This window comes from Alligator mississippiensis, chromosome 10, assembly GCF_030867095.1.
Source record: "Alligator mississippiensis isolate rAllMis1 chromosome 10, rAllMis1, whole genome shotgun sequence".
NCBI lineage: Eukaryota > Metazoa > Chordata > Crocodylia > Alligatoridae > Alligator > Alligator mississippiensis.
The window spans coordinates 48227829-48241218 of NC_081833.1; the positions used below are offsets into that span (position 1 = coordinate 48227829).

General features: G+C 35.3%; 1 protein-coding gene across 7 annotated transcripts in view; it reads right to left on the bottom strand.

The window, feature by feature from the left end:
• Positions 1-13390, bottom strand: part of FTO (FTO alpha-ketoglutarate dependent dioxygenase) — a 420744-nt gene that overhangs the window by 262414 nt on the left and 144940 nt on the right. For all 7 annotated transcript variants that reach the window (XR_009455260.1, XM_006264826.4, XM_019497461.2 and 4 more), the window contains exons 6-7: positions 11271-11414; positions 2943-3062 (exon numbers count right to left, since the gene is read on the bottom strand). Coding sequence is in view for 6 of the 7 variants with exons in the window: in XM_006264826.4 (XP_006264888.3) it covers positions 2943-3062; positions 11271-11414 (264 nt within the window). In the remaining variant the exon portion in view is untranslated. The remainder of the gene's footprint in view (positions 1-2942; positions 3063-11270; positions 11415-13390) is intronic.

Consider the following 13390-nt stretch of genomic DNA (forward strand, 5'->3'; position numbering starts at 1 on the left):
AAAGCTTGTACAGTCTCTTTCAAATGGTAACTCTCTCTTTGAATTCTGTGAGCATTTACCCTGATGTTGCACATGATAACGTGTTAATCTTGGATGACTTTTTAAAAATAAAATACAAACATTTGAATAGCCTTCATATTTTTAAGGGAGAAAGAAGGGAGGGATGGTTGGCTAAACTGCCTCAGATTTAATGGTTCATAAATTCATGAGGTAATGTTATGGGGAAATGTGATGTTTTATCAGAATGTCATTCAAATGAAAGGTTTAACATTTACATCACAAGAGTGAGCTCTGAGTAAAACTATCCTCAGGGAAAGAAATGCCAGGAATAAGCATCATGATAAAACTGTATGCTTGCTATAATGTATAAAAATATTAAATATAGCCCTGAGGTCTGGAGACATTGGGTTAAACTTTTTGAAGTATTATATTTTCCTGTGCACTAGGCCAATTACAGTTAACAGAAGCAGTTTAAGGAGAGAGGGGGCAGGCAGGGGTTTTGGGATTTTTTATAATATAGTTAAGCCATTAAACAGGAAAATAAAAGCAAGGACCCCGAGACCTACTTATGTAAAATCTTACATGCATACACGTAAAACTTATGACAAGGGTTGTACAGCTCATACAGAGGTAGGTAAAGGAAAACACACTGCTTGTTAAAAATATTTCCTTTTAAAGAATCTCAACAACTTCTGACACAAGATTAACAGCAACAAGCTAGAAAATTTCTAAGTTACACAGTAAAAAATATTTTTTTTAAATAAATCCAACTAAAATTATTTTAATTTGAAAAACATGCATTGAATGTAGGCCAGAAGATACCTTCATAAATGTTTTTTTTTTTATTTAACTTATTCTACAGAAGCCAAACATGCATCAAAACTCTGCACTTTTTATGTTAAATTGCTGTTGAATTTGTTAACCCACAATTGATTTCCTGTGTTATGGAATCTTAGAGATTACAGCTAACTTGAAGCAACAGGGATAATTCTTGATGTTAATGCTACATTTCTATGTATTTTCTCAAGTCTTGTATGGCCCCTGTATTAAAACTGCAGCTCAACAGTGTCCCCTACTGTTGATTTATATAGAATGTGGAACACGTAGTAGAAACAGAACAAAAATGAGAAAAGGCTGCCTCTGGGTCCCAAATACAGTAATCACCAAATTTATGTACAGATTCAACAAAACAATAGACATTCTGAGTAACATTCTCGTCTGTCTCCTTCAACAGCTGAAATTAATTGCGATTAATGTGTTAAGAGCCATAAAACATTAAAGCAATTTTTAAAATTTAAATTAGAAGCAGCTTCTGTCTTGGCCCAAACCTTTGGTTTGCTGATAAATATCATCCTGAGGCCTGTTGAAAGGAGATACACTGACGCCACCATGGTTCTAATTAGAGACACATGGTAATATCACACCAATTGCAGAAAACCCAGCCCTTGAGGATTCCTGAGTTTGCTGTTTTTCCATGTTCTCAACACACAATGGATATAAAACAATAATCAAATGTCCTTGCCTCTGCCTCATTAAGTCTTGGTGTTACAAGGAGATAGATTGTTATTTGAAAGGAAAACAAACTGAAAAAACTTTTTTTAAATGATAAGTTATCTAAGATACAAAAAACATGAGCGGACTGTGTATGCATGTGGGAAATAAAAATGAGACAAAAATGCATTAAAAATAAACTAGTTATAAATCTTTTCCTTTTATTTTTTTTTTGAAGTCCAAGGTTCTCTGATTTTTCATAGTACCTAATGTTGCAAACATCTAAGTTCCAGTTTCCTGCAGTTTTTCAAGCTTGAGATGCTTGATGTTTCAAGAAAACCTTTCAATATAGAACAAGTTCCAGCAAGTAAAAACTTCTCATTTTGAGATACCCATTTATGTTGTATCTGCTGTTGCTGGTAAAGGAAGAAACTATTCTCAAAACGGAAAGTTATGTTTCAAACACAGGGTCTCCTCCTAAGTACATGTGACTGCTGCAAATGCGTCATTGGGACTTCAAATCTCTCAGGGATAGACCCAAATTTAATATTATTAAAATCAATCAGCTACTTAAACAGATGTTCAGGGTTTTTATCTACACTACAATTTTTTGCCAGCACAGCTCTGTTTGGTTAGGAATGCAATGAGACATGGTCTGTGACCAACACAGCTGAGCAGACAAAAACCCCTACTATAGATGCAATTATATCAGCAAGAAGATGTTTCTGACAATACAGTTTCTTTTGCTTAGGGGTCTGGAATAAGCTATACCAATGAAAATGCAATAATACGTATATTGCTAAAAGCTTCCACAAGCAGACTGCACTGATGTAACTACACTAGGAGGTATCCATCAATAGTTGCACAAATGGTTGGCAAATCCCCAGTGTAGACAAAGATAGGGATATCTATTTAAAAGGAGGATACAGGAATCTTAGTCACATAACTAATATTGCTTAAGATACTAGCTAGCTTTGTATTTGCCCAGCTGTTGGTGCAAATGGTGCTAGCCACAGCATGCCTTGGTGTAGATTGCATATAGCTGTTTTAACCTCCAGATCATTTAACCTCCGACATCTCCCCAAGCACTCTTGCTCTCACTGGCAGAATGACGGGGATAGTGCTGAAAACTCCCAGTGAGGACACATTGCTAGACAGTGTGATGTAATATCCCAGTACTGTAACCATATATTTTACAGTACTACAAATAGATGATAAGTAAATATTTACTTTTTTATTTTTATTTTTTTTAAGTTTTGCTCATTCTGGTTTGTTTTATTATTTCTTTTCTTGCTTTGATAGTCAAAATGAAAGGACTGGCATTCTATAACATACAGAAATGCTGAAAATGTAAAGCTTGATTCTACTGCATGCTTGCAATGTGTGCAGAGCTGACTGTCTGTAGAATTATTCTAAAACTCTTAGAATCTATTATTGATATTGGTACTTACCATAATCTCCATCTTTTTCCAAAATTCTTCCAGTTTAGCCATAGGTTCAAACCACCAATCAGTGCACTTCCTATAGCGTTTGCCCTGAAACCAAAACTGCCTAAGCCATTCAAATTCAACCTGGAAAACAGAAAATATATAAGCAATAACATAAATAATCTGTTTATAACTTGGAATTACTGTAAATCTATTCATATTTGTGCTGCTACTTATAGGACAAGGGAAATGAGAGTTTCTGCAATAACAAACAGACTCCAAATGTAATTTTATGTATAGAAACTGCAGCTTTTTAAATATTTTTGCATGTGAATTTATGGTCTAGGCCAAAGATCACCAAAAGTCAATGGAAAACCATAGACTGACTATACTTGGTTTTGGAATAGACTTCTCTCAATTATGAAGAAAAAGCATCTGACAACACTAGAAACCTTTACCTCTGAACAGGTACAGCAGAGATTACAAAGGCATAACCCATGAGATACTGTGACAGCTATTACAGGTGAGAAACTAGTCCAGTTCTTGTTAGACTTTATGGCTAAGTACAGATAGTCAAAAAGCCTGAGGCTGAATTGATTCAATCTTTTCAGGTTAGTCTAAACTGCGTAGATTGAACTGAGAAGCAAGTGAACAGACATTCCCTTTTGATTCTGGAAATGCAGCCACATGCCTGCAGGGGCTCAGGCAAGAAGCCAGGGGGTCCTAGAGCGCACCCGCCTGCTCAGCTGGAGCAAACAGCTTGGGTCAAGGCTGGCCTGCTCACCCTGTGAGGGGGATTTTGCAGGGGAGGTACAAAGCATCCTGGTATGATAGAGGACTGAACTTGAATCTGGAGGGGATCTGGGACAGAAGTTCAATAAATCAATTTAACCTAAATTGGTTAAGTCTGATAAGATATCCATCTAGGTTTATCTTAAACTAGTTTGGGGCATTTTAAAAGCAGTTTATGTGCACTGAACTTCTGTTGTGTTATAGATTTGAACCAGTTTCTAACCACTTATACCAGTTTATGTGTACTTCCTGTCCCTAAGCTCTCACATTAGCTGTTCTGATAAATTACCAAAGGAAGACTGTTTATTCAAGCCTGCCTCTTATATTGGTGGTTTTTATGATATAGACACCTGAACTGAGACCACAAGATCATTTCAAAGACACAAACTAAAACTGGATCAGTACTTAGCTGCAATGTATTTGAAAGAGATCTACAGCAAAATACAGTATTCCTAAATCCAATGTCCCTGATTTAGGGGGTCTATCATTTACTGCTGCAGTGAGTGGATGAGTGTGCTCCCTTCTATTAGATCTCCATTCACATAAAACAAGCCCCCAACTTCTTATAGCAGCTGTGCAGAAGAACGCACATAGCTAGAGTTAAAAAGGAACCTCTCCACTTACTGCATCACTGAAGTCACAGACTTTGGATACTTTTCTGACTCTTACATTAGCAAATCTAGTACCATAAAACTATAATGGATCATGCAGGCAGCCTTGAGGAAGTCAGATAAGAGAACATTTCTATATCACAAGTGAATCTGAAATTCTTTAAAGATTTTTGTTTGTTAAACTTGAGAATTTAAGCTTTTTTTTTTTCTTTTGATGTGCCAGGCACATTTCTATTTACAATAATTAAAGCATTTTCATGATACACTTATAAAGCCATGTTGTAGCAAAATAAAAATGTGGTGTCACTAGCAGAGTTTACAATGGAACACTTCTAACACCAGTGATCTCAGATATTAGAGGGTCTGACACACCTCAAGAAATCTTCATCCAAAAGGGGAAAAAACAGCTAAGCTGCATGCTGTATAACCTTGCACCTTTGAGACATTACAACAGGAAATAGAAAACCTGCCTGCAATGGGTTGTTCTTAAATATCATACTTGCACATTACCTTTAGGAGAACATCATCATAGTTATAAAATGTGAAGACCATATAACCTACTCATAAATTTTCAAGCTTAGTCCTTCCATTCATCTAATGTCCTTCTACTCTTTAAATCACCTTTTTTATCGTGATTTACAGTCCTAGTCATTCAGAATTTTGTATTCATCTTTGTTATGGTAGTTATGTTTCACACAGACTCAAAACCACTTTAATCTTCACCTGTTACCACAAAGAATTTTTTGTTTTGTTTTCCGCTACTGAACTCTGTGGTAAACAAAGGGTACTTGTAAAGGAAACAATAATGAAAGTGGCTTAAAGACTTCACCTAAGAACATCTTTCTCCAAGGATAAAGAGAAGCAGTTACTAAAGTCTGAAAGTGTTTTAGTTGGTGCTATTTGTTTGATATGTGTAACTGATTTCAATAAAGCTATTTAAACAACAAAACTATAAAGACAATATTAAAATAACCCTATTGGAGAAAAAAAAGACATCAACAGGATTAGAAGACATTAGTTAACAGAAGTAAATCTTAAATGTTTTGAAAGGAAGGCTGCAAGCCTAGCTCAGATTTCCTTAGTATACAGGTTTAACAACACATGTCTTTCTTAATAAAGTTCAAGTGAAGTTTATTGCTCTTACAGAATTAGCCATATATGAAGCGTCAAGACTTATTTTGTCAAGCCTCTCTGGGATTCATTTTCAGGTGTGTTGAGCTTCTACAGCTTTCACTGACTTTAAACACTTTGTGCCCAACACCTCTGAAAATTCAGCCCAGGGTTGTGTACATATGTAGGCTTTTTTTTCTTGCTGGCCTCTTTCAATAAAAAGGCTGTAACCTATAAAGCTTGGCAACCATAATGTTTCAGGAAATAAATCATAGAGGGCCATTAATCAATGAAGAGTTCTGCTTAAAAAAAAAATCGATGTTACAATATGGCCCATTGTGACAAGAATGTGAATTTAGTCAATCTGATTTTTGACTAATTATATTGATTTGTCTGCTTGATCTATGTAAATTCAATCTCATTTAAATCTTGGCACCTTGGTTACATTTTAGATGCATCTTGGCAGTAATGGAAATTGAGGCCTCACATTTACTCTCCCAGCATGAATGCTGCAAGTAGCTCCACAGTGCTTAGTGGCTTATGACCTAGAAGTGCTGTGTTCTCTAGGTTTGAGGTAAAGTTTAGTAGTAAACTAGTTAATTTTGTGCAGAAATAGCTGGTCTCTTTAGAGATCAGTGTACCAACCATGCCAAATTGTGACATATGTGCTTATTTAATGATGTGGACTACTGTTCACAAGACCTCTCAAACTGAGGCCCAAATTCATTTTGTTTCATGTCTCAACTTAGCCTCTCTATAGAGTTAAAAAAGGGTTAAAAGTCAATCATTGTTTTACCCACTAAATTAGTCATCAAGCTGCCTGACACATGATCTTTGTGAAACAGTCCAGGCATGCAGCATTATTTGGTTTCCAACACAGGAACCAATGGCCAGGAGACTGACTGCAAAGGTATCTGTGTAGTCAGTGTGACACACACATTACATCTTTATGCCTTCACCTACCTATATGTAAAATTATTTGTTTTTGTAAACAGAAAAGGCTTTTTTGTAAACAGAACAGGTTTTGGAATCCTGTGAATGAAAAGCCCTTTTTCTTACTTAATACATACTAGTTCACATCACATCACATCCATAATCATGGAGAAAACCCAGAGACAGATAACTACTGGCTGCTTTCCAAAAGTCTACATTTTATATTCCAAGCCTCTCCTTTTCTTCCCTTTATTAAAATAAAGCATCTCTTTACCATCTATTCTTGGATCAAATAAAGTTACAGAGATAGCTCAACTTACCTTCCTACTTTCTGCCCTTTATGTGAATAGCAGAATGCATAGCAGAACAAAGAAATATCAGACTCAGATGGGTTTTAATGAAGTAGAGGCAAATATATACAGTACAAAAGCAAAACCTGTTATATAAATCATTATGTTTATAAAAGACCCTAGAATAAAGTGAATAAATAAGACAAACCATTCCTAGAGAAGGAATTCATTTTAAGTCACAGTATTTCAAGCAAAATAGAAACAAAGAGCTAGCCATTCTAGATCTATTTGGATTAGTTGAGGGTGGAGGCTATTCACATACTAAGATCTGAACTCAGGTTAACAGTTGCCGTGCTTCATCTTTGGCTACTTTTTCTAATGTCAGTTTTACACTGGAGACCCAGGCACTGTGGGTAACTAAATGGCATAAACCCTGAACAGGCAAATACATATAAAATTTATACTTAGTATAATATATAATATATTAGTATATATATTAGTATAATTTAGAACTTATTTTGATGACAGTGTTTTCACTGATGATTTCCACCAATGAAAATGAGATCAGAATGAGACCTCATATGTCTAACATCAACTCATCTTCAGGTTGTCCTTTAAACAATGATTAAAGGCCAATTTTAGGTTTATTGTCAATAGTGAGTAGTAAAAGGCCAATGGCACCATTTGACATTTTGTGAGCTAGTGGCTACTCAGTCAATTATTTAAAGGTACTGGTTATTAAATGCCATCTATGTAGGTGATCTATATTTTCTCTCTTTTGTACTAGCCAGCCACCAACTGTGCTGTCATTTCACTGTGATGTGCTAAAACACGCATTAACCTTCCTTTTGCTGTGTACATCACCAGGCTTCTCAGCAGTGACCTGAGAGTTTAACAACAATAAACTCTTTCAATTTAGTTAGCTGAGGCTTTTTTTTTACATCACATTACACTGAGGGCTAACTCAAACTACTTTTACCATTGGGAAGGATTTGAGATATGCAAGAGTAACTGCACCCTGACTAGAGTTAGATCAAAGAATTCAACCTTAACTTCAAATCTTCTAATCAAAAGGACTAAACCAAAAATCAAGTGAAGCCAATACCTTTGATTCTGTCAATTTAAGTACTAATGTGCATTCTTCTGGAATGCTTTTCATATGGGGCCTGACCCTAAAAAAACTTCCGATCACAAAAAAATCTGTAGGACTGTGCCTACTCTCTGCCCAATCCAGCAAGCCCTCAAAGTAATTCTGAAATCATCTCACCCTAACAAAAACCTGTTGTTATAGCTCCAGATCACTCAAAACAATGAAATGCGTGTGCTCATCTGAAATGCAAATGATGCGGGTAGGGGAGAAGGGATAAAAACTGTACTTTGGTATAAGTTTTTAAAATATTATATCCATTATCGTTTAAATAATCTGCCAGGCAATATTGTTGGTTTTTCTTTCCCTGCCCCCGAAAAGGTATTTACTTAACAGTGGCTTTTCCCCAGTTCTCTTACAGCTCCATTCTAGATGCACCAAGTAGTTGTACATATTTTTGGAAGTCAAGAGCTATGTCAGTATGGTGAACAGCTCAGCACTGTCAGCTCTGCCAGGCTATTTATTTCAATATAAATTACTACTGACCAAACAATCACCTGTTTGCTTAAAGGGATGACTTAATTCAATCTGTAGCACTATGCATTACTGCTAGGATACTATATCCCACAATTGTTCAGGTAATTACTTCCATTCTCCATATTGTACTTTGCTCACTGATATACTTGTCACCGTAGTATTTGTTCTGTAGTTAAAAGACAGACTTCCCTATGTACTGCTTTGAAAAATCATCAGCAGATACTGCTAAGTGAGGGTGCCATTATTTATCATTCTGAGCTACATGCTGGGAGTAAAATGGTTGCGTGGACAAATCCAGCAGTCACTATGTACTTTGCAATAACGCAAAATACAGACCAAGAATCTGTTTTAATGAAAGGCACCATGACACCCAGGGAACTTCAAGTCCAAAGAAATCTAACATCTACCACATTATCCATCAGACATGCAACCTAAGGTTATCACTGCATTTTCTCTAACAGTGGGATCTTGTACCAAGATCTTCAATGCAATGATTTAATTTTAGCAATAAGTGTAAGCCTATGTTCAGCTGTAGGATATATATTTCTAGAGCCTAAGAGCTCCATGATGACTTCATCTGAGTTTCTGACATCTGATACCTAGTATTGATAAGTGTCATCAATATAAAGGGAAAATTTAGAAGAAGTCCTAAAAGCTAGTAATTGCTATTTGAACTATTGTCTCTAAAGTACTGCTTTACAGTAGTATTTAAAAGTAAAACAAGGCAGCATTACTCCTGTGAGTCAGAAATAATTCAAGTAGCATATATGCATTTTAAAATCCATTCAACTCATACTCATAACAGACATGAAGTTACAATTCCTCTGGAGAGGCCTATGTCTGAACCAGCAAGTAAACTGCCCATTAGCAAAGATACATGGGGCAGAGTGTGGTTTTTCCCTATACACACATCTTACATTGTAACAACCTACATGTTGTACTGATCCAGGAAACTGCAAAAATCCAGTCATATCTAGTATAAAAAGTGAAAAAGCTTCTATTTGCAAAAGAAAAGGCCTGTATTATTCTCTCAAACATTTATGTTTCCAGTTAACTTTGATAAGCAACAAAGAAAAGTATATCTACCACAATGTAAACCACAGATAACTTGCCTACTTGTGTGGTAAAAAGAACAATGTCTAAAATAGTACTCTGACATATGGAATTAATCCCTTGAATAAAGGGATGACCTTGAAAAATATCAAAGAGGGCGGGTGGTGATCCTCTTTTCATGTGGAATATAGATCCAATGTTTATTGACTCTTAAGTGTGCAATGCATATAGGCTAACCAGTAAATTCTGCTACAGTGTATATACAAGATACCGTATATATCATACGTGTAACAGGAAACAACACAAAGCAATATTACCTAGGTAAATGCAAAGGCCCAGATCCCCACATGATGTAAATAGTATACATCTATTAAAAAGGCTGTGCAAATTTAGGCTGGCTCTGAACAGGCCTAGCTATGCAAACAAAGTATGTCTACTGTCTTATCCCTAAGCACAATTAATATTTTGTAGAGCACTGCAAATACTAGCCAGCTTTAAAATATGTCAAAAACTGTTTGGATTAAAACTAAGAGAAAAAAGAGATTATTTTGCCATTTTTGTCAAATGTGCCATGGTAGCCAAATACTTGTCCCTCAAAGTTTATGAAGATTGTGAGTTTGTTCTATTACTCAGTAAATGCATATTCTGTTGTATGAACTTTAAGAAACAAATCCTCCAAAAGAGTGTTGTAAAAACATCACTATACTGCATGTGAAAATTAAACACCATGCTTGTCCCAGTGGGTCAAACAAGCTCAGTTACACCAGTAGGAATCCAGACTACTTTAAAATCTATGAATACAACAGCACTGTGATGTACTACTGAAAATGAAAGCACAAATTGGTAAAATAATATTATATTGTTTTATATTAACTATGAAGCATTACCTATTTTTCCTATAGTGTTCACTACTCATGTCTTGTGTCAAAATCATCAGAAGTTGCAACCAAAGATGGCTCTTTGGACAACAAAACAATAAACATGTCAGTCTGTCATTTTGAAGACCTTAAAAAACACTGTGGATGGTATTCTTTGTGGCAGTTTTGAGATGAAATTTTATGAAAGTTTAATTCAGCTTCTCAGAAGGAACTGCCATTTTCACAAAAAGAGTACAAACTTTTGCCAATTTCCTAAACAGGCCTAACGATTTGTGTCATATTGCAACTCTTCCCACTGACAAAAAGTATTAGAATAACATTTTCAAGGATACCACACAATTTTATATTTCTCTATAAACAAGGCACTGCTATTTTCTATCCATCTTAACAGCTAGAATCCACCTTAGTTTGCTAAATATGTGCATTTGCTAACGCTCTCAACCTGAATAAACAACTTTTCAGAGCTGTTTGGACTTCAGATTCCAGACACATGCAGCTATTCACCTGCAGGATCCTCCACACAGGATCAGGAATCTGAGCTACATTATTCCTAAGAAATAGATTTCTTACACCTTTTCTTATTAAAGAAAACTGTAAAGTAGATTATCTCTCCCATCACTGTGGTCACATGGGTTTTTTTGAAAATGACTGGATGTTACTTCCTTGTTTGAGAAACAGCTAAAGAACATGAGTGTCTGACTTGCTCTTTTTCTTTAATTTAGCTATTTTCTCTTTTTTGGTAGAGTAGAACAGAAAAAGAAGAAATTAATCAAATTGGGTACAATGAGACTGATCTGGCTCAAGTTATTCTTTGAATTAACCAGCAGAGGGATCCAAGGGAAAAAAGTCCTCCTACTCAGAACAAAGAGCACCAACTTTACATTTATCCCAATCAACACACCCAAAAACAAGAGTCAATGATTCTCAAAGTTTAGTATGACATTCTGCAAGTTGTTGAATAGCCTTAACTTCCATTCATGTTAGCACCACACCTGCTTCCCACACCAAGAAATAAGGCTTCACCTAGTCTACAGGGCATCCACTGTAAACCTGTCCCTCACCTCATTATGAATTCCTTCTACTTCCTTTACAATCATGACTTCCAGTGATTTCAAAGATAAAGCCACTGATTCAGAATCAGCTTGTAAATTCTGCAGTGCTGTCTCACACTGCCTAAAAATGTAGTCCAGAGTCCCTCTTGAGCACTGTAAAAGCAAAATGAAAAAAATAATTTATAGGTAATTTGGAAGCAGTAATGCAAACAGAAAATAATTCAGTGTCAGCCACTGAATCACAATAAACATTTTTATAAAGCAAGAGAAACAAAGTAAGAAATCTTATAATTATTATACCGCACAACATCAATACCATTTATATTTTTAAAAGTATAACTCATTAAAAGTTACAGTTAAGTCTCAAAAGTAAAGATTTGGGGAGAAATTAATCATTGTGAGAAAAATCTGTAAGCTAAAACAACCAAAGGCTTTTGAAAATGGCCAATATTCTTTTTCCTCCTCCCCCCTGACAAACAGATTAGTCTTCTAGAGCATTTAACAATTGGTCACATCCTCTCTAGTACATGATTCTATTAAGATGGAATATGAATTCCACACAGAGCATGAAAAGAGAATATATTAAATGGAGAAAACAAGAACTGTATAGGTTTGATTGTTACCTCTTTAATTTGTTTTTTTATGAACATAACTTCCCTCAGTGCTGAAGGAACATGTAAATATCCTTGTGACACAAAAGAAAAGGATATGTCTACATCATAATTATTTTCAGTTAAATATTTATAACTTTAGCTAGATCCCCAGGAATAGCCTTGAATAGAGACCCCCTGGTCTCATAATTCTTTGTATTAGAACTTCCCTACAATACAATATGAGGTCACAAAGGTTTATAAAAACAAAAGTACAAACATCTAAAGGGGAAGCTTTTCAAATTGTGGCAATAAATGTGCATTTTAATGTCAGAACAACACAGTGGTGGGAGTACTAGGTCAGAGAGCTCATTTTTTCTGCAAAGGAAAATAAAGAACCGTTTTCTTCACACATGCAGTATAATGCACATTGTGTTACAGTTTTATACCAAAGCTCAGCTCTAATCACCAGGGTTTGTTTTGAAAGATGTAATGCTCCAGCATGACTGAGAAATCAGACATATCTTTAGACCACCAATTGCTTAAAGTAAGAAATATTGAGATATCATGTTTAAATTGTCATTCTTTATTTTCTGGGTTATATACATTTTCTATATATAAATATCAACTATATTTACTAGTTTCATCATTACTTTTTTCTACAATAACTACAAATAAGAGCTAACAGGGAAAAATTAATCAACACTAAAATGTATACTTCTCTCTCTCATACACACACATGCAATAATAATGCCTTTTTGCCTTGCTATGACAAACAAAAATTATTTTTTAAATAATTGTTTCAGTACATAATCTATTTTTTCTTCCTCAATCCCTTTCTTTTTGCTTACCATAGAAAGACAATGTATGATAACAGACAAAATTAAAAAAAAATAAAACCCACGCTCACAGAGATAAATATCTCTATGTTCCTTTAAATTCATACAGTTATGACAGTTAGGAGTAGCTAAAGAATTAAAGCTACTAAAGAGCACCTATTAACACTTTTCCTGTGAATGGGCCATGGTATGTCAGGGCAAAGTTCAGCTACGGGCTTTGTGCCACCTCTCTATTTTCATGTCCAGTCCTAGAGGAATTGGTGGCTCCAACTAAAAACAGTCTCATGGCTACACTCAGTTGCTCTGCCTCCTGGAGATACATTTTGAACATATCTCCCTCCCACCTCTGTCACTAAAACAACCCTTATATTGGAGTTGAGGTAGCCAAAGGTAAACAAAAATTAAAATGTTGGGTTTTTTTTTAATATGATTAAAATTTTTTGCATGTATTTAATGAGTTGGTGAAATATAGTACAGAAGTTGCTGGAGAGGTTAGGCATAAACTCAAACTTATTTGCTCATAAACAAAGAAAGTGTACCTAGTCCCATAAAAAAAATCAATGAGACATCTTCCAGGACTAGACTCAAGTATAGCACACAAACTTCCCTGGAAAAGTCTAAGTCATCAGTAAAACTGTGAATCATAGTTTAAAACAACACTGTGATCCTAAATTCACAATGTCTGGGACTACTAATAGCA